At 36.6% G+C, this 27,307-nt stretch overlaps 1 protein-coding gene across 2 annotated transcripts in view; it reads right to left on the bottom strand.

Annotated features, from left to right (window-relative positions):
* Positions 1-10,067: 10,067 nt before the first annotated feature.
* Positions 10,068-27,307, bottom strand: part of OSBPL10 (oxysterol binding protein like 10) — a 195,768-nt gene continuing 178,528 nt past the window's right edge. For both annotated transcript variants that reach the window (XM_072412375.1, XM_072412374.1), the window contains 4 exons: positions 22,178-22,364; positions 21,068-21,250; positions 16,929-17,082; positions 10,068-10,448 (listed from right to left, as the gene is read on the bottom strand). In XM_072412375.1, the coding sequence (XP_072268476.1) occupies positions 10,404-10,448; positions 16,929-17,082; positions 21,068-21,250; positions 22,178-22,364 (569 nt within the window). In that variant the 3' untranslated portion in view covers positions 10,068-10,403. The remainder of the gene's footprint in view (positions 10,449-16,928; positions 17,083-21,067; positions 21,251-22,177; positions 22,365-27,307) is intronic.

The raw sequence follows: 27,307 nt of genomic DNA, 5'->3' as shown, positions 1-27,307 counted from the left end.
AAATGTTCTAATCTATTTTATGGAAAGCACCTGTTTCAGTATGACATTTTATAACTAATTATACACCTAATGTATTTTATTACAATGATGGCACCACTATTAAGTTTTTATTAAAGGTTTACTGGACCTCTCATCTCAATGCTTCCCTAATGGCACTGCCTCTTCCTGGGCATCTGCACTGATCTGGAAGTTCTAATAACAAGCATTTTATTTCTCTGGATATGGTATCATCAATAAAGTCTTGAACTTTACTGTACAGAGAGTTTAATCATTGGAAAGAAAACTGCAGATCAACGACTAATCAATGATAATAGACAGCACCTCCCCTATCTAAACTTCAGGCAAACCGCTCGATACATTTATAACATATGTTTTACCTGTCACTGTATTTGCTGTTCTGTTCAGCCAATCACAAGATTTAAAGAATCCAGCTAAATGGTAGAGCCAAGATAGTGACCTTACATTTCTCTGCAACAGTTAATTAATACAACTGGATCTCCTCCTTGTCTCTAGCATGATGATTGCTTAGTAAAGGAGAACCAGCAGGGTGAGGAGTTCATCATTCAGCTCATTTTGCTATTTATGTTCATTTTTATCATATCTGTTTTCCAGGAAAACCCAATTGGTTCAAGAGGCTTAAATTAGGTGTTGATAACTAGCTGCATTTAAAATGAATAAAAGTGGATAGCTATAGCACTTGGATTTAGCTTTAACACTAATGAATAGCATTTCTGAATAATTCTGAAGAGCAAAACATATCAATGATCTACAGTAATGTTTGCTGAAACTGCTCTATAATCATGCAAAATTTATCTTAACCAAATTTTTTGTTTCTCAACAAAACTGGGGTTTACCTGATTCACAGTAATCTCTTTAGAAGCAACATTATGTTTTCTGGAACCTCATTATAGTCAAAAAGAATAAAAACCCTGGTTGGCCTTTGCAGCGCTAGGTCCCAGGTACAAATCTCGGCCAGGACACTATCTGCATGGAGTTTGCAGGTTCTTCCCATGATTGTTTGGGTTTCCTCCAGGTACTTCAGTTTCCTCCCACATTCAAAAAAAAACAAAAACATGCAGATAGGTTAGTAGGCTTTCCCTCAAAAATTGCCCCTAGACTACATTAATGAAAATTGACTATGGTAGTGACATTAGATTGTGAGCCCCTTTGAGGGACAGCTAGTGACATAACTATGGACTTGTGTCCATTGCCGATGTGTAATAATAACAATAATAATAGAAACCCTGCACATGGTGAACACCTATTTAGTATATAGACCTTGTTTTACAGGGGCATCTGTCAACCATACCAGTAATTATATCTGATAGCATTATTGGTATAGAGTGACAAACCCACACTGGGGATCTCCCCCAATCACAATAAAGTCGTATTTGAATGAATGAACTACTGATGCATACATATCACACAGACACTCATCCCATAGGGCAGCTAGTCCTATGCCGCAATCAGTATAATTTATACACAGCCAAAGATTTATGTGTTGATTAGTCTAATTTGTGCTATTTGGGTACTGATGTACAGGGTTACTGTATTGTTTATTTAGGTCATGTTAATAAGTGGGCTTTTATCTGTCAAGTACAACTCTCCTGAGTACTTTTTTGATGGGGATGACAGGAGGTAGGGCTTTGTGTGGCCAACTGCTGATTACAAATCGAAGGCCTTTTTAATGACTATTTTACCCCCTGTGACATTATTACTGATTTATTCTAACACAAGGCAGCACAGGAGATGCAAAAGTGACAACATTGCCCTGAATTTGGAAATTAGTGAATCAGCGTGGTCACTCTTCTAAAGAAAGTGTGGCACAGAGTGTTAGGGTAGCAGATTTACCAAGTAATTGTGGCACAGCCATGGGATAGAGTGCAAATAAAAAGTACTATCTTAATTCACTTTTTTTGATGTGTTTACTACTTTAACACTAGTTGTGGAAGAATAAATAAGTATTTATGAAGATATAGCAGTCATGTGCTGACACATGCTATGTAACAGATAAAATGTACATTATTTATGTTCAGAGAGAACTTTCCCCCTCTTCATAAGAATCACGTTGTGTATTTGTTATGTCAAAATTCCGGCAATAAATAATGCAGGCATGTAATGCCAGAACAGATTAGAGTTATTCGTTACCTATTACTTCTCATATGCTGCTACTGGAAGGAAACCGGTGAAAACATCTGGCAGTACACAGAAAGCAGCCCAGCCTGACATGGACTAAATGTGGATGGCCCCAAAAACAGTATCCAGACCGGGTTTTGTCTGATGTCACATTTGTGCTCATTTCAATTAATTTGTCCATGTAAACTGACCCGTCACGCTATATATTCATATAGAACAGTGACCCAAATGATGGCAGTGTAGGTACTGAAACAACTGTACACAATAAAAATGGACCTAAAGTATGAAAATGTTTTTGTTTGCATCCTAACTGCTTCTCCCCCATGCAAATCAATAGGAATGCAAAAGCAATGTCAATGAACTGATCTCAGAAGCACTTCAGACTGCATTGCCCACTATGTAAGAACCTATTGGCATTAAAGGTCTTTAATAAGTTGTAGAGTTGCAAGTTGGTAAATGATTCAAAGTACATCTGAGGACATATAATCATTTACATTTCATTAGCTTTTTAGAGAACAATTTGATTGATTGAGCATTTCTGTGGTAAACTTCAAGAATCACTCCATGGTACCTGCAGCCACAAAGGTTGGCCAGTTATGGAGATTATTAAATTATCATTTGAATTGGCACTTACATGAGTTCCTGTAGGACACTGCTTAAAGGTCAGTCAATTATTTCATAATTAATACTTATAAAAATAACTAATTGCAAGACCTTGGAAAATAAAACCTTGGCTATAACAAAAAAAAAAACTATACATAAATATACTGCTTTTTAAATACATAGCACACCAGTAAAAGTGCCCCCATAAGGAACGGATTCCCATCACAGATTTATGATGAGTGCACTCACTGACTCTTGTACTTTATATAAAGCTGGAATGAGATTGGTCATTGTTGCCAAGTGACAGGATCATTAAAATTTAACTTGATCTTCTTAATACTAGGGCACCTAAAGCTACGTACACACTTCCAATTATTATCGTTGGAAAACGAACGACGAACGTTCCTGCACGATATATATGAACGATCGTATAGCACCGCTCCTGCACATAGAGGTAACGACACGATCGTACGTAGATATTGTACACACAATAGATACGATCGTTTGAACGATAGAGGAACTATGTGTACGACAGGAAAGTGAACGGACGTTCGTTCATCACGCATGCTCTGAACATGGACGATCAACGAACGACCGTACACACGAACGATGGTCAACGATCGTCGTCCGATCCGCCGGTCCGGTTGTTCGTTTCCAACGAGTTTCCTCGTTCGTCGGCGTCGTTGGTTACTTTTTTACGAACGATTTTTTGCCCAATCGATCGTTCGTCGTTCGATTGGAACGATAAAAATTGGAAGTGTGTATGCACCTTTACACAGATTATAATGCCTATCAAGCAGTCCTAATACTGAATGACCAGCCAGTTTATGGCACCCTTAAGATGTGGGACAATCAGCTACTCATTAAAAAATCCAAAGTTTACATCTCAATTTTGCCCGAAATAGTATTTTAAATTTGAGACACAATCTCAATGTCCTTCCACAAATCAATAACAAATGTACTCAGTATCTAAAACAAATCCTCAACTATTGCTTATATATAAATCAGGACTTTGCAATGGCTTTATAAACTCAATAATTCTAATTACTGGTGGTAATAATCACACTTCTGGAGTTTATAAGGGATAAGATGTAGTATACGGCTGAAAATTCTGTCAAGGACCTTGGTATTTAGTTGTCCCCACCACAATATTTGGTGCTCCAATTACTGCAGTCAATGAAAAGCTAACTAACATGCTCCCCTGTGGATTCAATGTAGAATAAGCAAATAAATTACAAGCCTAGATATGAGAGAATGGCAAGTGTATTATGGATTTGTGGGGGAGCATGAAGACAAGCAGCAGATTTTGCTGAATACATTATCATATTTGGCTAGCCATCTCTGTCTAAAGAGTCTAGACTTATCATTGTGTCATTATGTATTCTTCTTTTTGGCATCTTATTAGCAGTTTCATTGGCTTTCACTGACTTAAAAAGTTCTCGGTTTGCATACTATTATAAGAAAAGTATGTTGAAGTAAAAACGATCCATTTACAGAATAAAAAACTAAAAGCAGCAATACTTCAAAAGTCAAGATAGCTTCTATATGGAAAAAGCTTCAAATAGTTTCCTGGCTGTCAAAACTTATTTAACAAACACTTTTTCAATACAGAGAAAATGTGAGCTTAAAATTTGTACCTGTCATTTCTTGTGTTTTCTTCCATTTGAAAAGTGAAATAATTTTATCAAGGAGATAAAATGATATTTATTCTGTATTGTTGTATGGAATGTCTGGAAATTTTAGTTTTCCAGATAACAGGTATTGCTGAAGTTTAAAGTTCTAGGAAGACATTCTATAAACCCACAGTACTCTTCAGGTAGCCATACACCATAGACCATTTCACTGGGATCAGGTGATGATCATGATGACTATAGACTCTTTCACACCTCAGCAGCATACTTGGTCAGCAGGGTAAGCTAACTTTCAGATTTGATTCCATCTAGATCATTAGTTCTTACATTTTCAAACTTTTGTTTTACAAAAAAATAATTACACATTTGATTTAAAAAACAAAATATATAATTCAGCAACCACAATGCAATGCATATAAATGCTTTTACTTTTTAATGCTTTTAAATAACAAAATATGAGTAACTTTAAATCAAAATGCCTGTAAGCAAAAATCTAAAAAAAAAAAAAAATTATTTTAAGGCAAACCTGTCATCCCATCCTATTATTAAAAGCATATCCCCCCCCCCATGTCCACATCCTAGCTGCATGGTGGGAATCATCCAGTGGAAAATCTTACCATTAGCATTTCTGGCATTAACTGATTAAATAACACAATTTCTGGGTATATGGGCCACACATAGGCACTTACCCCAGCCTATCACAATGAAGTGCTTAGTGAATGAATGTTCATTTCCAAAAAAGTCAAATAGGAAGAGGTGGGGTGTGCTTAGTATTATTCTAACAACAATTTTCAAATGGAACACTGGTGTTTGCATCTTTGCTCTTTCACTGTTCAGGACAGGAATGCTACTTTTAAGTCTACTCTTAGTCTTACTCTACTTAGGGTGGTGGAGCACAAGTTTGGTGGAGGTTCCTAATGAATGCGATGATTGATATAGTATGGCAGCTCTCCCTTGCCAGGTGGATAGGCAACAGGGTCCATGGGAAAGTCAGTTTATGTGAAGTTAAAGATAAGAGTGCCAAGCTAAATATTCTTTATTGGTCCCAAAAAAAGGTCAAAACCCAACATGTTTCAGGGATTAAGCATGAATTCCTTTGGACTAGTAATTGATTTAATCGCACACAAGGAATCTAGCTTGTGGTTTGAATTCTTTGTAAACTGTAGTTCAAAGTTTGTTCAGTTGTTAGTCAAGTTACTTGAGCAAACTTCTAACTACAGCTGACAAATAAAAGTTAAGACTCAGGATTAAACATCTTTCCAGATTTTTCCTTTACTATACATTTAAGCCATTAGACAGGTCTCTAGGAATGGGTTTCTGCAATGCTTGCATATCTTCTGGTTAAGGTTTTGTCCCTGTACAATGTATAAAGAAGGGAATGTAATGGGCAAATTATGCTGAGAATGTGGCTGGAAGTTCAAGGATTTGAATTTTGCCTGTTTAGTGAGCCTAACTCTGAAGTTGGATGCCCCTTTAAATTCAAAGGCTGAGTTATGAATGTATGGCTCCATCTTCTGAAACTAACACCTTGTTATGCCCATTGGGATGATGAAAAAAACAAAAACAAATATTTTTGCCATTTTCTGGTAATGTTACTGAAAGCCTTTTATGTTTGTAAATAAATGGCCTGATCAATATTCTGGTTGTGGCCCCAACAGGGGAACTTGTGCATAACCCCTGAAATATGTTGGCTGTCAACTTTTTATATCCTTTCACTGTGTGATGAAAATATCATTATTAATCCCTATGACTTGTCATTCTCTAACTCAATACAATAGAAGTGTGGCATGAAGGTTGCCTGCATGCGAGGGGTTGTTTATTTTTAACAACCATTTGGCAGGTGCTTTTATAGAATAGCTACATCCTCAGTCCACCTGTAACACTTCACTTCAACAGAACCTGTAGTTGGAACATTGAGTTTTATTTCTCTTTGCATTTCTTTACCCCACTGTTTAAATAAGCATACGAAATAAAGCTTGTGCCTTGTGCCATTCTTATTATTTTTATTATTATTATTATTATTTTTATTATTATTATTAATAAACAGGTTTTTTTATAGCCTCAACATATTATGCAGCACTGTACATTAAATAGGGGTTGCAAATGACAGACTAATACAGACAGTGATACAGGAGGAGAGGACCCTGCCTCGAAGAGCTTTCAATCTAGAAGCCATACCCAGTGATGTGTCTTTGAAGTCACTGTTGGCTCCATGGACTTAGTGGTAAGTTGTACATTGATAAAGGTAGTAAAGGATGCATGGCAGATCCACAAATATGCAGAGTTCAATGGGCTCACCCAATTACAGGCAAAACACCACTGAGCTTGTAAACTAAACCAAGTAATACTGTCACTTTGTCACAGAGGAAACTGTTCCTTGACTATTCAATGAAGGTATTCAAAATTACAACCTCTGATATAAACATTAATCTTTTAAATGACAGATGTTTAAACATCTGTCAAAGATAAGTATTCACTATGGAGATCAGTGAGTTTTGCCACAGTTCCATATTGAGTGTGTGTTAGTTGTTTAAACATGGCATACAAGTACACATGAAACACTACTGAATCCATACTGTGCATACATATACATATGAAATGCCCATTTTGCACATTTCACATGCAGGTTTGGTGACTTCATGGTCCTAACAATACACTGGCTCTGTACCAGCAAACTGGTTTATCTTGTAATATGCACCCATGTCATTTGCAGGCTCCTTTCTCCCTGCACTCTTCATTCTATTTGCTGGCCTGGGTGCTGAAAGGTACTGTGGCCTATGATATTGATCATGCAGATATACACACCACCAAAAGTGGCCCCATGTATCGGTTTTGACCTACACTACAATGCTAAGTTAATTTGCAACCATTCCATAGCAACTATCACAACTACTAGACATTAGGTGATCTCCTAGCTCTGGCATTAAATTTGTTGATGCGAGTGTGCTTTTTGCCATAATCAGATAACATAATATATATGGGACACAATTATGTTTCTCTAAGAACTCTGCATTCTAACAATGTCTGTGATAGGAATGTACTTCTTACATTAAGCAGACCTTGTGAGAAAGGGTGCTTGAAGTGACAACCACAGATGGATCCGCGTAGAACTCAGAAGTCACCAGTACTATAAAATCCTTTGCAGTGCTTGTGACTTAATCATCTGTTTTCATGAGGTCCAGGATGCAGTCACCAAAGCCAGAGTCCTGCAGGAGTTATATTGTCCTTAGCATTTAAGTCTATTCTTGCCAGGTGGTGCCAGGAATAGAGCCGGGCTTTATGCTGCATGCATGTAAGCAAAAAACAAAAAGCCACCACCAGCAGGGTAAAATGTTGTTTTTTTTTCACCTCTACCTCTAGGTGACCTTAAGTAAAGTTTTGCTTTAAGCTCAAGAGCCAGACTCAAATAAGTAAAAAAAGATAAATAATGAGACTAAAATATTCTAATAATTATTAAAAAAATATTTTAAAATACATTGAAACAGTTTCAATACCATTAGTATTCAGAATATTTTATGAGCCAAGTCGCGACCCATATATTTGAGTTTTTAACATTTCTTTCTTTGATCAAACAACGGGTGTTCTTGTGTTTCTGTCCGCTGTGATCCAAGTATAGGGAATAAATGTTTTATGTGGATACCTTGTTCAATTTTGAAGGAAACAAATCCGTTTAAAGCTGCTAGTCTAACACTTTTAGGTCTTGTCACCTACCATATAAATAACAGAGAAATGTTACTCAAAGCCAAGAAACTAAAAAAGAAACCAAAGCCTATCCTATTACTGTGTTACAACACTGAAAAAAGCAGCAGACACTTTGATGAGTTATAAATCACAAGGTACTTTTCTATTCTAGCCATTCTTCAGCGCAGGTTCAGTGAATGTCGGTTGTTAACATATCGCCTGCAGAATACAGAGTTAACCTATCGCTGCATGGGCTTATTCTTTCCTGCCTATTTCCACCACACTACAGTCCGCCTATACAGTGTTATCAAAAGGAAGCATCAGGCCTTCCATGAACCTGGCTATGGGGGTGCTGTCTTGCCTGGTGTTATGAGGAGGACAAAATCAATGTCCTTTAAAATATAACTATAAAATTTCAAAATGCATAATGCATTTTTTATTGCTGTCCTTGTTCCTGTTGCAGATTTTTAGCCCCTTTCTGTCTATTGAGATTTAAACTAACCTTTCAAACAAACATAATTTTGAAGATTTTTCTAAAGTGAGGAAAGAAGGGTTTTTTTTTATTTCATCCTTGTTAACTTAATAACTTTTTTGTTTACATGATGTATTTATTTGAAGATCTATTCTAACAATTCTAGGTTGTAACCTTTTTCCCTCTTTAAATGATGACCAAATGATCGCAGGACTGATCTGTAGAGGTACTGAAAGAAAAGCATACTGTGCATATGCATTTTAAACATCACAATCTACAAAGCATTATGAAATGATGCTAAAATTACAAAAAAAGCTTCTCATTTTCTCTCTAAACATGTAAGAACAAGATCAAGTACCAACATTTTAAAGACACAGACTTCATACAATAACATAGAATGCTAATATCTTAACTGAACAAACCTGAGAATAACAGATTTTTTTTTTTAATAAAATTGCATGTTCCTGCAACAAGGCTCGAGGATCTTGTAATAATAAAGTAACTAGCTTTCATGATTAATTACCTACTTGTAGTAAAAGAGAATAAGGCAAGGTAGGGGGAAAAATGTCTAACTATGCAGGTAAAAAATAAAGAAAATATTCTCCTCTTTTTGTGGTGAATGAAATTTCCTGAGCTTATTTAGTCTACAGAATAGTATAATATACTACTCACCGACCATCCCATGGTAGACTGATACTCTTTTCCCCACCAATGGAACACTGAAATATATTCCAACTAAAAAGGACACATTCCATCCTGATGGTGAGGCTGCTGGTTCTTGGATGTAGTAATAAAACCAGTTAAAAGACTGGCAGGTGTGTGATTTTGCTGAACTAGTCAAAACGAATGGGACTGGCAGGGAAGAATATCACACTTGCTTATTATATCCCATAGAAAAATCAAGGATTGAACCATTTATATGCTCAGGAAAGCCGTGCTCTCCCCAGTAACCAGACGGCTGTTTTTGGGTGGTTACTGAAGAGTTGGGTCACAACACATGGGCTGCCACCCACCTCCAATTTCTTACCAAATTTCTTACTTTCTTTCCTAAACAAACTTCTGGGTTGAACACTGGAAAGGGATTTAAATTTTACTTATTTTTACCCGTCCCAATCTTTACATTACTAAGTCTTGCCCCATACTCCAGTTACAAAATATATCTTCTTACTGCAAGCACTTTTACTCTATACTACTAGCTTTGTATATGAGTACCAGAAAATTTCCAATAGACACATATTGGGTAATCATTTTGGCATGCAGCACAAGCTAAGCTACTAAAAAGGAGAATTCAGAGGCCACAATGGGTTTTTGTGAAATTTCCTATGGATGGATAACTTCTGGATGAAAGGCTTTGTCAATTACAAATTGAAGAAAAGCAAATGGTCCAAATATGATTAAGTTATGGGTGGCATTTGGGCACAATAGAAGAGCATAATGTTCTGCTTTAATTTAACAGGTTGCTAGATTAATATGATTAAATCCTGAGTCATAACCATATGCAATAGACATCCAATATACAAACATCCAATTAAAGTGTCATTCCCTTTTTGTTGTTGCAGTGTGACTATACTTTATATTAGATTGATATGTAACTAGATACTTTGATTCACCTGAAGAATGGAAAATTTTTGGCAAATAAATTTCAACAGGGTTTATAAAAATCTTACTGATTTTATATATAATTTGTATATATACATATATTTATAACAGTTTTGTTACACAGAGTGCATACCTATATAAATTGGCTTATGTACACACTAAGTGGAATATATAATGGCTTTAGAATACAGTTGGTAACTTTGCAGCTGCAGAAATATATAATTCCTTGGCAGAATTCTTCTTCACTTGGCGGGTTGCTAGGAGAACTTCAGTCATTGTAGTCACTGTGTTTTCCATAGTGGGTTCACATATACCCAGGCTTCACCCTAAAATGAATAAAACACAGGCATTTTTAACAAAATACATTTTTAAGGATCTGCTATGAAAACTGAATTGTGTCTTTATTTCACTGTATACTGATCACACATTGTGTTACTATTGTTTTAGCAGCCTAATCACTCAACACTGCTGGAAAAATGACATTTAGATTTAGTGCCTATGGGGACGTATGTCAATCCAAAGTACAGCAACTGTTGGCACTTATTAACCAGTGTGAAACTGAATTTTATTAGACTCCACACTGCCTACAGGATGTTGGACTGTGAATTATGATTTACTGCTATGATAACTCTCACACAGTCATCAGGCCCCTTTCAAAGTGGGTCAGGTCCTCACATTTTCTCATTTTTGCTTCGTCCAACATATCATATATGACTGTGCACTTGGTGTGTGTCTCCAATAGGGAGATTGAAAGTAATGGGATATCAAAAATTCTACAGAAATATAAAGTAACGGAAAGCCTTACAAAAAAGACACCTCTTGCTGCGACAACTGTCTAGGGCAGTCCTTCTCAACCAGGGTTCATGCAGATGTTGTTGGGGGTTTGTCGGACTCTTGCTGAGTGATCTCTTTTTTAAAAATACCTGCATAACCTTTGGGCTCATGCCACTGGGTAGAGAAAACTGTTGACACTAATTATCTTTTTCGTAAGCTTTAAGGGTGGTATTCTAGCCAACACTGTAAGGGGGGAGCATTCTTCCCTCTGGCTACCAATGTAAGAGACTTTTTCCCAATGACCCCTAGTAGTTGCTTTAAGTAGGTGTTCCTCGAAACCTGAAATTTATTTCAAGGCTTCTTGAGGGGTAAAATGGTTAAGAAAGGTTGGTCTAGGATTTACCCTAAATCTCCATACACATGCCCGAGATTGGTGGGAAATTTAAAATTAGAAATAGTTTTACATGTCAAATGTAGATGTAAATTTACAGGGCAAAACATTTTTTACAGAAAATATAATTTACAGGGCAAAAGTGCTGCTCACATTCGTGGTCAGTGGAAGGAATAGTGGTCCTTTTATTGGTGTCAACCGAAGGGAAATTTGGTGGAAGGAAGACCGTCTTTTACATTGATGCCTATATATATGATAAACCTACTAGAGGGTTCATTGGCCTTAGATGATTTAGATGATTAGATGATTTTTGGTAAAACCATTTTGTGTTTTGCTAGTTTAAAACATGAAAAAAAATATCTGATTGGTTACTGGGACTAAAGGGAAATCTGTTTCCGGTTTAGCAGTATACATGTCATAGTGTACTTCAACATTTTTACTGAAGGTTTAGATTTCAGAATTTGATCTCATAAGATGTTCTTCTTTAACTGTGAACTTTATCTTAAGAAACTTTTTTATGGGATTCAATCAATAATGGTCACAGAATGAAAGGCCAGCCATGCTGGATTCATGAATAAATCATGTTGGCGTTCTCAGTAATATTTTATTTATCTCCCACTACATACTTCAGAATGAAAGGATTCCTTTTGTAGTAACTTGACAGTGAGTGGATATTACCATTTACAGTTTACCGAGAGCGTCAATTGATTTCCATTTTTGCAAATCCTGCTCATGGGAATGCAGTAACTGAAAATGTTATCAATGGCAACACCAATGAACTCACGTAGTTATAAGAACAAATATGAATACTACTACTACAACAACTATTATTATTATTATTATTATTATTAAACAGGATTTATATAGCGCCAACATATTACGCAGCGCTGTACATTAAATAGGGATTGCAAATGACAGACTAATACAGACAGTGATACAGGAGGAGAGGACCCTGCCCCAAAGAGCTTACAATCTAGTAGGTGGGGGAATTTCACACACAAAGGATGTGAGATATGTAGTGTGGGAAGTAGTGATGGTTTCAAATGACAGAAGAAGCCGGGTAGGCAAGTTTGAAAAAATGGGTTTTGAGTGCTCTTTTAAATGAGCAGAAAGTAGGAGCAAGCCGAATAGGACGAGGAAGACCATTCCAGAGAGTTGGAGCAGCTCTAGAAAAGTCTTGTATTCGTGCGTGTGATGAGGTTATGAGTGAGGAAGTCATTAGTAGGTCATTGGAGGAGCGGAGAGAGCGGCAAGGGGAGTATTTTTTAACCATGTCAGAGATGTAAGTGGGACAATAACTGTGTAGGGATTTGAAGGCAAAGCACAGGAGCTTAAATTTGATTCTAAGGTGAAAAGGAAGCCAATGGAGAGAACTACAAAGAGATGCAGCGGAAGAGGAGCGGAGGGAAGGATGGATGAGTCTGGCTGCAGCATTCATAATAGATTGTAGAGGGGAGAGTCGGGTTAGTGGAATACCAGCGAGAAGGATGTTACAGTAGTCCAGACAAGAAATGATAAGAGCGTGTACAAGGAGTTTGGTGGTCTCAGGGGACAGGTAGGGGCGGATTTTGGAGATGTTGCGTAGGTGAAAGTGACAGGACCTGGAAATGTTCTGAATATGGGGGGTGAATGAGAGGGCCGAGTCAAAGGTGACACCAAGACAACGTGCCTGAGGGGAGGGCCGAATAACAGTGTTGTTAACAGTTAGATATATGTCAAGGGGGGATTTGGAATTTGAGGGGGGGATGATGATGAGTTCTGTTTTATCCAGGTTGAGTTTCAGGAATCGGTCAGACATCCATGATGAGATGGCCGACAGGCAGCATGAGACCTTATCCAGGACTGAGGGAGACAGGTCAGGGGTGGACAGATAAATTTGGGTGTCATCAGCATACAGATGGTACTGTATGCCAAAGGAGGATATGAGGCTACCGAGAGAGGAGGTGTACAGAGAATAGAGGACCGGTCCAAGGACTGACCCTTGGGGAACACCAACAGGGAGGGGAGTGGGTGAGGAGGAGTTACCATTGAAAGAAACTTGAAAGGAGCGGTCAGACAGATAGGAAGCAAACCAACTACTAATAAATACCACCATTATTACTGTTTGGATAATAAAATGAGAGACAAGAATTTATCTTCTGATATTAGGAAATACCAAAGGTTGGAGCTATTACACCTAAAAACAGATTAGAAAACAGAAAACTTTTACCCAAACATAAATCTTGCCCTGGTGCATTTTTTTTATTTGCAAATGACAATGCACCTTGTATATTAAAAGCATTTTCTGTCTGATTAAACACAATGATAAACTTTCCTCTGATGCAGTCTAAGGTGAAAGATGACAGCACACATTTATTCCTACCAGAATTGGTATCATGAAATATGGACCTTGCACCAGTTTATACCTCTGCCCAGCAGTATATTATGCTGAAAGCTTTGTTGGGGCCTTTTCTTTATTTACGTACACTTTATGCTGAGGTCAGCAACACACATTTTCACAATTGACACTACCAGGTGCCATAGAGAAAGATCACTCCTGCAATACCTTCAATATTGATAGATCTAAAAAACAGAGATGTGATTTTTTGACGAACAAGTACTAATTCTCAAACATGGAAACTCCAGAACAAAATGCACATAGAATGCAGACAATGTGTGTTAACTTTCAATATATTAGGCTGAAATGTGATTTTGAAAATGTATTGTTGCGTTTAGGAAGGAATACAAATTCATTATACAAAACCATGACAAATAATTGTTTAGGAGGGAAAAAAAATTGATTAGACAGTTGCTTAATGAGGGCATAAATATCCCTCTGTCAAAAAAAGTGTCAGAAACAGAAACGTTTATAGGTATAAATACAAGTGATTATCCCCCAAACACTACAACTCTATGTGGATATGGGTTCCTGACTCAGATAAGCGAGCTTATGACAAAGAAAAAAAAAGGAAAAAAAAAACCTTTGTAGCACATGCTTGACAGCAATAACTGTCAGTACATGACTTTAGTTTACTGACTAATACAGCACAATATGAGGTCCCCTGTACTTTCTTGCAGTGAAGATTAGGTACACCCTCACTCCCGCATCCCGCTGTGCAATGACTGGTGCCTCAGCAACCTATCATTAAGCCCAGGCAATGCAACATGGGGGGCAGGCTAATGGCTGTGAAAACAGCAACCGTTAGAAAGATGCTATTTATTCTGAGAGATCATAAGAATAAAGTGTTTTGTTGACCACTATGTACTAACACTAACATTTTTTTTATACAGTTGTATATGTTGACATATCAGCCATCTATTTATTAGGTCTGAGATAGGTCACATATAATTAATCAAATTAAATATATTTCTAAACATATCTTCTTTTAAATTACATCCATACTGTGCTGCTGTAATTATCTCTTCATCAATTCATTCAGAACTGCTTGCTGTTTTAGGTTAATTTGTGTTCAGAAATCTTACAGTGTGACCCAGCAAAAGCGACATGGTGCAGACAGCAAAGGTGGAATTATCGTGATATATCCACATACATTCCACTCAGGCATTACCACTGCATGGGTGTAAAACACAACCTAAATAGATAATTTCTTGTAAAAGACAGAATATCGTGAAATAAGTTTAATTTTACATTGATTTCAGCACCTTCTGTTGCATAATCGTGAGATGAAAGTGACTGTGAGAAGAGCCTATTGTCTCATTTGCCATTTATCAACACTATCTTCATTGAATTTTGTAACTGGTCAAATCGATCTGGCTTTGCCACATCGCTAAAAGTACTGTTCCTAGAACTATTTTATACACTGTAATCTTATCTAAATATTATCACCAACATAATCTCACAAAACACAAATGCTAATGGTAACAATTCCAAACTCTTGGGGTTTAAGAGTAAAACTCAAAACAGGAAATACTGTTCTAGCATAGACATGAAGGACCTCCAAGAATTGAGATGGTATAAGGGACAATAGAACCCTAGATAGATATTGGCTTTGCCCCCCCTCCCCTTACAAGGATTGTACAGGCAGAGAGCAGGTGCCCTATCTGCATTGTCTGTGTTGGCATAGTCCATTTTACTACAAGAGTATCCTCTAGTTCTAGAATTTATAGACAGGTAGACATTTTTCTGATTGAAGGTGCTGTTTCTTCAAGCAATGTAACAAACACCTCAGCACACAATGACTAGGTTTCTTTCAGCTGAGTGAAATGATGAAAACTATAGGGGGAAAATATCAGCATTCCATCTTGCTTTGCCTTCCCAAGAGAAATCCTAAAAATAATGAGGTCACAAAGGCCAAGAGTAAATTACTGTCTGTGATTAAACTACAGCAATAGCGGTGTATTAAAAGCCACATTTCTCTGCAAAAGAAAATAGAGAAAAAAGGCTTCAATTAAAAAAAAACAAAAGAAAAACTTTGGAACAGCCTTGTTTTGTTGAATAATCTTCCCAAGCACAGGTTCTTTCCTTTTTTACAATGATAGTGTTTCCAATTGTGCATATTTAGGCTATTTCTACTTCTTGAAAATAATACAATACAGTACCTGCAGATCCAGAAGTATAAGTCTGATATATTATATAGAATATAATGATGCCATATACAGAGAAAGCTTTGTCTATCACTTGTACATTCATACCAATGATAAAATACTTTGAAAATCTCTGTAGAATATCAAAAACTATATTTCTGTAAATAAAGTACATTGCTGTAATAGCATGAGACACATCACTTTTAATTCTCCCTGTAATCTAGAATCCTGGATGTACCTCCATAATCTAATATTTCAAACTATACCATAGTATTGAACAAAATGGCCACTCTGGGATACGATACTGATGTCAAAATAAGTGTATAATTTAAGTGTTTCTTATTCTAGAAACAACTGTGAAAAGATATGTGTGTTAAGGAGTATGTTTGCTATTTTTTTTTTGCATGCAGAAAGCCCCAGAGCTAGAGAGCAGAAAGTACCATTTCCAAGAAATTTATTTTACAGCTTTTCCTAGCAAGAAAATATTCACAAACAACAACATAAGAGGTATAGGAAATTGAAATGGGTTTTAAAATTAGAGACAGCCATATTCTGATCATAAATGTATTTCCTATATCTACCAAAAAAGTAAGAATATGCTGTAAACAAAAGGAACATAACCTTAACCTTAATCCTAAATCAGTCTGGGTTTACAATCTGTGTTGCATAATGTCTGTAACATTACACTAGACAGTTTGTATAATCAGGTTATTCGTGTGAGGCTTAAACACAAAACCATAATTTTTTGGAACATCTCCACAATTCTAAAGGACTCTTTTATTCAAGCAGTAAACTCTTTAGAACTGGTTCACAATGTTTTAAAGATGTTAGATGCAGCAGCACTTTAATTTACAATGAGTTATTAAAGCACCACATGCTTTTATATTTTTGAGATAATAATTGTAAACCCCGCCATGTTTCCCCTAATTAAATTCCGCACAAAGTCCCTATGCTCCATCTATTGTTGCTTTATTACACCTACTTATTTCATCTAATAAACTTGAAGATAGATGTAAACCTTGCAGCCTGAGTGAATCTCCTGTAACAGAGTTAAATTGTAGTTGCAGAGCATCAATGTAAATTGTGAAAAAGAAGTTCAGTTAGGTAGGACACTTGCCTCTTTGACAAAATTCTTTGGCTTCCATTGCACATTAGTAGATACTCTCCGTCTGGCATCTGCCCTCTGCCTTTCCTCCAGTTGGTGTTTGTGCTCTGTTGCTGCTTCAATGTTTTGTGACTTTAGGGCATTAGTGACATTTTCCCAAATGCGCCTTAGGAAAAACAGAAAATGGATTACGAAATATAAAAACATTTTAGATAATAACATAACAAGCACAATAAAAACTACATTGTAAATATGAGGTCACAGTAAATCAGCTGTCTAAACAGTTATGCCGAAACATGAAGTGGAAGCAAAGTGTGAAATTGCTAATAATAATTGCAGCAGCCAGATGATAAAGAAGAACTCCAGATTTTTTTTTACAAATTATTTTTACAGCATCTAATAGTCCAGATTTTTAGCGGTGTTCTTTTCTTAATTAGGGCGATTTCTCTTTACAGGTTCCAAATAAATAAAAATAAAAGTGTAAATGTCCCCAAACCACTGGGTTTTATAAATAACTATTTAAATAACCCGTACATGTTATAACATGTTTTTTGCAGATCAGGATAAAAATAAGGCAGTTTGGATTCCACTAAAATTATAGGCCCGGTTCTGGGTCCATTCCACAAATCACCTACTGGTAGGTAAAAACATACATGTAAAGACTAAAAGGTAGGACTCTGCTGGAGTGATATTAATGTCCTTCCTTCAGAAGTTACTTTTTGACTTAAAAGCGTTAGCAATTACTTATCAGGCTGGCGATTCTGTGCTGTGCCCCACCGGAGTATCCCACATCATTTTTTGTCCAGCAATGTTCCTTGAAACAGCAAAGAGAATAAAGAAATAGCAGCCTCTGCTTCCCTTTAGCCGTGCAGCCCGATATATTTTATAGGCATCCCCAGCACACACAGACTGTGCACAGCTAAAGGGGATTTTAGAGGCAGATTAGTTCCTGACTATCCTGCGCTGCCATTGGCTGCTGGGACACCTCAGCTTCTCTGCTCCCAGTCTCCAGTGCCTGTTGTAGCGTTAAGCTAGGATGACTTGCTGCTGGTATGTGAATTCAGCTGATTTATTGTTACTGACCTTGCTTGTTTTTGACCCTGTAAGTCTATGCTGCCTGGACCGACCTTTTGCCTGTGACTCCGACTCTGCTTTTGTATCGCCCTTGTTTACCTTGTCTGGTGGACGGATTACCTGTGTATGACCCCTTACTCTTTTTTCTGGACTTGTATCTGCTGAAATCTTACTTTTGTTTTATCTGTGGGCCCCTGGTCCTCTGCCAGCCCTTCCCCAAGCACCATCCCTTGTGCAAGTCTTGGGGGCAACATAAAAACATAACCAGTGTTCCGAAGTTGAACAGGGGTTTGCTAGAGGTTAGGAGTGCGGCATTAGATTGGGGGACTGGTGTCTGGCAAGTTCTGTTTCAGGACTAGGGCGTTAAAAAAAGTCTTTTTGACTTAAAGTTTCATTTTAGTGGGAAGTCAATTTTAAAAGTTGCTGAAACCATCAACAAATGCACCAGATTTAAAAAGATGGTTAATCCTAATTTTACTTACATAGGTAGTCCTACCATAAGGAGATGCAATTCTGGCTGCTCATTCCATCTCTTTTACCAACAATGCATGAATACAATTGCTTCCTTGTTCCCTGGTCTGATTGAATGCCCTTTGATATTCTCTTTGACTTGTATAGGAAGAGAAACAATTCTGATGTTGACAAAAACATATCCCCATTGCCAATACAGTTTAAATACGGAAGCATTTCTGAACCCTGCAGACATGACTAAATCTCAAACTCAAAAAAGTGTGAAAATTAAGACATGTACTGGGTACTCTAAAACATGGGTAGGCATGGGAATCAAGAAAAATGCCACATACACTAAAATATAGGTATATGTAGGATCCTAGACAAGACCTGGTAGGTATACTGAAACATGTAAAGCACCGGAATCAAGTCACATGCTACATATATTTAAAAGTTAGGTGCAGTATAAAGTGCAGCTTTTCAACCCAGGGGGCTCTGGAAATAGAAGTACTTTACCTTACTTTTTTTTTTAATAGGCTGCTTTCTGGTCAGAAGTGACCTTGCATGGATAGGGTCACTTGAAACATGCATAAGTGTGAAAATCAGAAGAAAGGCTAGATATAGTAAAACATGGTTAAACATAGGAATCAAGGCAAATGCTGTGTGTGCTGAAGCATCAATAACTTCTTTGTTCAGGGAATAAAATAATAATAAAAATAAAATATACAAGGATAATTAAAGGAAAAACTGTAGCTGCCGGCAGTTCTCTAAGGCAGCAGCTTATCTTTCACACATTGATAATCATTTCCAAACTCCTTTTGAAAAGCTGCGTGCTGCTGAGTGTGTAAAATACATGCTACTTTTTCACAATGCTTCTCATTTAATAACTTTGAAACATTCATTAACCTCCTCTGTTATAAGAGCTTCTACTGCTGTTTTCAACTGCTCCCAGAATGTTAGATTTTAAACGTAGGACTTTGATGTTGCTACTTATTTACACTGTAAACTTCCATTTCATTTAAATCTCGATATGGTAATATGGCGGTTGTTAACTGCCTGCTGCTATTGCGGTAACTGGAAATGCTCATCTTTTTCTAAAGGAATATATCACTTTTTATTTTGTCAAAAACCACTTAAAATTGGCTTGGATTTGTGGAAAAGTAGCAGAGTCTTACGAGTCCTTCAAATGACTTTACTAAATTGTTGTCTCCGAGGTAATGATCTAGTCACTTTTTGCAACCATTTCATACAGGGAATGGCTTTATTGGTTTACAAACATCAATGCACTAAAAATATTAAACTGCAAAACTATGAGAGGCATAGATGTATATTTTTTTTTTTTTAAAGTAGCAATGTCCAACTCCGGGGGAACCAGAGCGTACCGGAACTCCGAATTTTCACTTTATATAAAATGGTAGACAACCTTTTAATTAAAGTAAAAATAATGTTTGCGTTTTTTTTTTTTTTTGCAACACCCTTTTTTTTAAATGGTGCAGCACCACCCTCTAAATTCTCTAACAATGAATGGGAGCACAGAGCCAACCGAGATTCCTACATCATGCATCCCGGGAGGATCTTGGCTGCTCCTTCTGCACATACCCGAGCATCTCAGGCATGCACAGAAGCAGTTCTTCCATCACTAGGGAAAAAAATGCCGATCTCACGCATGTGCAGTGCGAGATCAGGTGATGTAGGAAGAAGAAAATGGAAGAAGAGAGGAGAAGATGACAGCGCCTGGTGCTCCCTCTGGGCCGGGCTGAATACGGATACCGGGGAGACGTGGGACCCGATGGAAGAATCCTCCGGACAGACAGACTGATCTGCGGGATTGAATTTAAGTGTGATTTTACTGTTTTGGATTTGTTTTGCGATTACATCCACTTTAAACAATTTTCATTAATCAGACAAAAATGAGGACTTTCTAATTACATGCCCAGAGCCAATCGTCCACAATGTATCTAAGCAGAAGACTACGGTAGCCATCTACATTAGGCTATTTACATTTTCAAAAATTTTTTGATGTGACCTTCACATTTTTTTTTTTTTTAAATAATGTCTTTCACATAATGGTTTGTGTTATGACAAATAGATGTTGTAAGGTACTCTGATAACTACTTTTGCTGAAAGTAGATGTATCATGGGGCCATGGTCTGGACATGGCGGTGTGAGCAAATCTTTTCCAGAGCTCCCCATTTGAAAAATAAGAAAATCTTCCTCAGATATGGCAGGCGGACCTTTTGAATATCACGCCATTGACTCTTCCTCAATGGATGACTGGATGTCTCCTTCTATACTTATACTTCTATACGTCTGGATCCATCTTCTTTCGTCAATTGCAGCAACAGTGATCTAGCATCTATATATGTAGCTTAAACATTAGGTGTGTTGGATCATTTGAGGCAGACAACTGCTCATTCATCTCCTATTGATTGTGTTTTGTTTGTTTTAGACTACAATTGGACATTACATTCCAGGTAGATGAAAAAATGTATGCAATGGCAAATTCCTTAATATTTTTATGTTTTCTTTGATGTATTTTGACATACAACCAGCTTTAGCTACCTGAATATGTCTTGCCATTCGCCTTTCCTATCTTACTTTACACAGCAGGAATTACTCCCTCTTACCTAGATTCAGAAGGTCCTTGCTTTTCTAGGGGTCGTATTTTTTTCCTGATAACTGACAGCTTAGTTGTGTCGATGACTTTAGTCTCTCCGCTGCTGTATGTAAATTCCAGCGATCCGTTCCATTCTCCTTGGGCCTTACATACTATTGTGTTAGTGGGCATGTGCTTGACTTCAGCTGTGACCCTAATAAAAAGACAAATGCAGTTGTTATAACTAATGCACTTTTTATATAATTGCTCTGTACAGCTATAGGACACAAACAATTAAAACAGAAAAATAGAAGTTTTAAAATGCAGCAACAATTACTAAATTAAGCTAACAAAAATATGGCTATCAACCATATAACTGTGGTTTTATACAATAACAGAGGTTGAGTAATTTGGACCAATACACATTGTGTATGTTCACCTATCCTCTATTAGACTACATGCAAAATATGGAATTTTCATATTGTCTTGTTTATTTCCGTAAAGAATAATTACCACATTTCAAGTCCTCCAATCATGGCTGTCTTAATGGGGCAATTTAGTTTGTATTCACAGGGTGTTCCATAATGGATGGGGTATTAACAGGAACTTGCATTTAACATAATATTGTGTCCTACAAAGCTGAGTGCATACTGTAGTGTTTGCCAGCTTTAAAACTGCAACCCTAATATTATAACATACCTAAATTTTTACATACAAACATCACTAAAAATAATAATATTAACAGTTACCAATAATAGAAAAAAGGGCCATACTGCCAATCTGGACTGATAAGGCTGTCAAAAAAGGTGAGTCATCCATATATTTCTTTTCCCTAACAAAAAGGATTGGTAATTTTAGTGGACCCCCAATGATAGTTTAAAAACCATGGTTTAAAAAAAAAGGCCTACAAAAGTCAGTAGTAACACGTCTAGGTATTTAGATCAAGTGGAATGGATTTCTTGAAAGTAATTTGCCATTTGTTAGCAAATGTTTTGAATCCTGGACCAGATCCATTCCTGGTTTGCTGAATCACCCAGCTTCACTGATGACAGTGTACACTCTCCAGCCTTGAAGAGCTTTAATCAATCAGCCCCATTACCGTGGCTGTATTAGAACAGTAATATGTATGAGTGGCCATTACCTGTGGACTTTTCCTCCGTAGAATGGCTTTGTGTGGAATGTGACTGTGGCAGCGTAGCCTGTCTTGGCACAAGTTATATTGACTTTACCTCCCAGCTCCACCCAGGGAACCGTGAGTATAGAGCGAGCGTAGGCACTAGGAAGAGTAAATATGTATTCTTCTCCACATTCCATCAACTTGAGTACCCCTGAGTGAAAGAGAAGTGCACACAAAGGAGCAGGCAGTTAGAAGTAAAATATCCCTCAATAAAATGTACTGCTGCAATAATGAAGACTAAGAAATCAATTATATAATGCTTCCTCTCAAAATTGACTTTTTTTCCTCCATTCTCAAAGGAAGTATCTGTGGTAGTATGTCAAGAAAGATTACAATGTCATTTGTTTTCTTAGGCAAGACAAATTACAGTACATTAGAATATATTTCAAACATACAGTAAAAGAAATCTGTCGGATGCTTTTATTTTTTGTTAAAAGCAGTGTAGCATTGAAACTAAAAGTTTTAGGAGGGAAAAAAAGATTTATTGTAATTCAAGCCCATTTGTACCTTTAGCAAGGCAAGAATTCTGTCTGAGATACTGAAACATCTCCTGTTTCTAGGTTGCCTACTGCTTGGATGGACACAGGAAACAGTATTATAAATCAAGATATGGGTAGCTGAGGTTTCTCAAAAGAGGATCCCTAAAGCAGTAAGGTTCCATGGGAGGTTCCCATAGGTTTTCCTGCTGACCACTATTGTAGCAAATTAATGGATACTTGATGGTGCCTTTAAACTTACCCAACAGCCTAGTGAGAAACAGTAGCATGGCAAAGATATGGGGTATTGTTTCCACTGAACACCAATGCAGGATTATTTTTGCACTTACCACATGAAAATGTATTTCTCCAACAATACTATTAAAAAATTATGCATATAATATTATACTATATATGAATCTGATAACGAATATAAAAATATTGTTCTCACTAAACACCAATGTACCAATAGGTCACTTTCCCCAGCTAACCACCAATTTAAGGGTTATGTCACACTTGCGATCCTGTCAATAGCAGACAAAAAAATACTTTCCAGCACTTACTTCAGTTTTCAGGTTTTTTTTTACTTTTGTTGAAAGTAGATGTATCATGGGTGCATAGTCTGGACATAGCGGTGTGAGAAATGTTTTGCCAGAGCTACCCATTAAAAAAATGAGAAAATCTCACTCAGATATGGCAGGTTATGTAACTAACTTGCAAAACTAAGCCAGATGAGTATTTTACTGCCCTGTATTGCAATCTTATCACTGTGACACAACCTTAATGAACCTTTTCAAATGACTGTCAGGGCAAGAACATTGAAATGACCCCCGGTTTAGGTGGATGGTTTTCCACTCACCACCAGTGCTGTGGTGCTTTACATATTGCATAAAAGCAAAAGGATAGCTACTTCAAAGGATTTGTATATATATATATTTATTATTTTGCTCCCTTATACGTTGAATATGATCCCAGTCCTATTACTTGCAACAGCACAAGTGTTCTTTTATTTGTAAGAACAGCTAATTTTTCAGAACATGCTAACAGGATTGTACCACCTCCTTCTTGATCCAAGAAGCTTTCCGGCACCTTTTTTTGACTGATTTTCCAAAGGAGAACTCTTAAGCCCTCATAAGAACTTTTCTTCCTCTCTTTTCCTCACATACCTCTGCATGGAGTTCTCTCTGGGGGAAAGGGGAGGGGGAGGATGACGGACAGTGTCTGGACTCTGAAGGATTAAAAAGATGTGAGTTCCATCACCTTTTTTCTTACAAAAAAAGCACTGGTTTTACACTGGTTTTTACTGGAATAAACAAAAGAAGTCTGACATTTTTTAAACAGGGTAAAATGGCTCACATTTTACAGTTTAAACTTTGTATAGATGTACAATAAATCTGTCAATGACAGGTATAGGCTATGGCGACAGCCTCAAACTGAATTGCCTTTGCTGCATGCTCAGTCAGTCTGACTGCCAGATTATGGAAGCTGTGACCCAGACTGAATGAACAATGATAGGTGCTCAGCTGGGCAAAGCTCCTGTCATTGTGTTCAGCTCCAGCTGGGCTGGCCAGCACTAAAATAGTTCATCATGGAATTACATATTTGGACATCACTGAACCCTGCAGAGGTTGATATTAGTAAATAAAAATGCAGATATTTTTGTTCCATTTTGTGGTATCAATACAGCTGTTACAAATATAAACAAAATGGCATTGACTTAATGGAAGCAAGGACATACCTATGGGAATACAAATCTTTATTAGACACTTTGAAATTGTTTCAGGTTCTGATGGAGGCAAAAGTAGTATGAGCAGTATTACTGATGAACCTATTTTTTGCAGATACTTGCACTAAAGCAGTCAGTTTTCATGATTGTGTATTTACAAAGATTCACATTGAATATATATTAGGTTTGATTTACTAACTGATTTTGGGCTCTTTAACTTCACTAATTGATTTATCACACTGCAAGGAATAAGTAAATGATGTTCTGATAAAATCATGTACTTATATATTTTCATGCACAAAAATGGGTATTTGATTTTTTTTTACAACACATTCACTAAGCGAAGTGAATTGGAGAGTGAAAAGTCTAATCCCATTTAGTAATTAACCATATTTGTTTGAAAGTATACATACTGCTGTGTCTCCTTTGGAGTGATGAGAAAGTCAAAATATTTAGGCCATCACCAAAGAGATTTCCTCCACTATAGAAATTTTTGTTCACTTACTCTTGCATTTTAGGAAATAGAAGTGAAGAAAAATCCCATCAATGGAGCACACCCTTATCGTTATTTAAAAAGTTTGAAATACGTACACTTTAAATTGCAAGTTTACATAAAGTACAAGGATGTGGATAAGAAACAAGGTGAATGCTGTCAAATCCATTGAAAATGTTGCCACCCAAGGCCATGTTCTCTATGACTTTTTATAAATATACTTACTTACCATTGATTTATATAACATATAAAAGTGCTTAATTCTAATATTTATAATCCTCTTGATATTAGGCTTTAAATAATACATTCATACACACAAAAAATGAATATTCATCACAAACTTTCATCCGTCTCTAGGAAACTTTTTTTTATAGTTTCCTAGAGACGGATGAAAGTATATTTATAGTATATTTACTTTTTTGAGAAGTCAAACTTCACAGAGATGTGATGACTGTGCAGTTCTGTATTCATTGAGGTCATATTTTACAGTGTTTAGAAAGTGATCAGTAACTATTAGACTAAGGAGCTCATTTCATCTCTGCAAAGTTATCACGGAACAATGAACAGGGCGCCTTCAGCTGTGACAGTAAATGTATTATTTTTCTGTCAGGATACGCATAATAGTCAAAGCCTGAGGGAAAAAATACATTTGGAAATTTGTATCTTAAATAAACCTGACATTAGAAAAGAATTGTTTCCATCTGTGGTTGAACGTTTTAAAATATTTTCCCATTTAAACCAGTGCTTTTCCAGTGTTGAAAAACAAAAATTAAAAGTGTATATGTAATCTGATAAAAGATGTTAAAGTGAAGTTAGGGCCCAAGTAGGCACCACTACATCCAGCTTTCTACTGGAGCACCAAAGGACCCTTGGAATCTTCAGCACTTTGATTTAATACAGCTTGGGTGCATGGTCCCTCCAATTTACTTCCATTGTGATTGGAATCCTTTCTGTACGTGAATTTAAATGATAGAAAAATCAAACATATGCAATTAATTAGATTTATTGTAAAAACTGGCTACTAATAATAAGTAGTAACTATGAAAGAAAAGTGATAGATATATATATATATATATATATATATATATATACACACACACACTCATATATACAATTATTAAATATGTATTTACTGTATATTGATCATTTTTATAGACTGCAAAAACTGATACATTTTGTGTAACTAAAACAATTTTTTAGTTTGTTTTATATTGCAAACCCAGTGCTTCCTACATAACTTCTACAACCCCCACAAGTCAACTTTTTGCAGACTGTATAGACTGTGGCAAATAAAAAAATAAATATGGTCAGATCCCAGAGGCTTTGAATTATCGTCCTTTACCTCCACAAAAGCTAGAAAATATCAATGATAGTGTTAATACAGAAATATATTACACCTTAAAAAAAGTAAACATTTTATATTCTATGCCTATGTGAAAAAAAGAGACAAAAATTGATTTCTGAATCCCTTACCTGTACATAATATGCCATGTAAATAGAGCTACACAGAGCCGAATAGAAGAAGTCTCTTTTTTATGAAAAAGGTAATAACATTTTTCCTAAAGTATCTGCTTGCTAAAGTCCCAGTGTCTAGTATTTAGTCCCAGTGTCTCTTGTTTAGTAGATTTTATACCACAAACAGTTATATTTGTACTTTAGCCAATTGCAAGAAATGAAAAGCCAAACACTCCACAACTCAGAAAGGCTTTTGATAACATTGCATGGCACTTGGTTCTCTTTTTCTCCCATGGAAAAAAATCATCATGGGATATGAAGCACCTCTTGAATTCTAAATAAAAACCCTCATCCCAAATAATATCTGACACTAAACAGACCTTGCGAGACCTCTAGCATTCTCCTTCACAATTAAATGAAATAAATTTTTCTGTCTGTGTTGCTGGTAAAAAGTTTTCAAAATATCAAATCTGGTAAATTGTCACCAGGATGGGTAGTGAAATTAAATCATACACCATATATATGTACAGTTAAGTCCATAAATATTTGGACAGTGACAACTTTTTTCTAATTTTGGTTCTGTACATTACCACACTTAATTTTCAATGAAACCATTCAGTTGAGTTGAACTGCAGACTTTCAGCTTTAATTCAGTGGGTTGAACAAAAAGATTGCATAAAAATGTGAGGAACTAAAGCTTTTTTTTTTACACAATCACTTCATTTCAGGGGCTAAAAAGTAATTGGACAATTGACTCAAAGGGTGTTTCACGGGCTGGTGTGGGCAATTCCTTGGTTATGTCATTATGAATTAAGCAGATAAAAGGCTTGGAGTTGATTTTAGGGCGGGGGGTGCTTATATGTGAAAGATTTTGCTGTGAACAGACAACATGCGGTCAACGGAGCTCTCCATGCAGATGAAACAAGCCATCCTTAAGCTGCAAA

Source organism: Pyxicephalus adspersus, chromosome 5 (assembly GCF_032062135.1).
Source record: "Pyxicephalus adspersus chromosome 5, UCB_Pads_2.0, whole genome shotgun sequence".
Taxonomy (NCBI): Eukaryota; Metazoa; Chordata; class Amphibia; order Anura; family Pyxicephalidae; genus Pyxicephalus; species Pyxicephalus adspersus.
The sequence above is the reverse complement of the archived record's forward strand: the minus strand, read 5'-3'. Positions and strand labels throughout refer to the sequence as shown.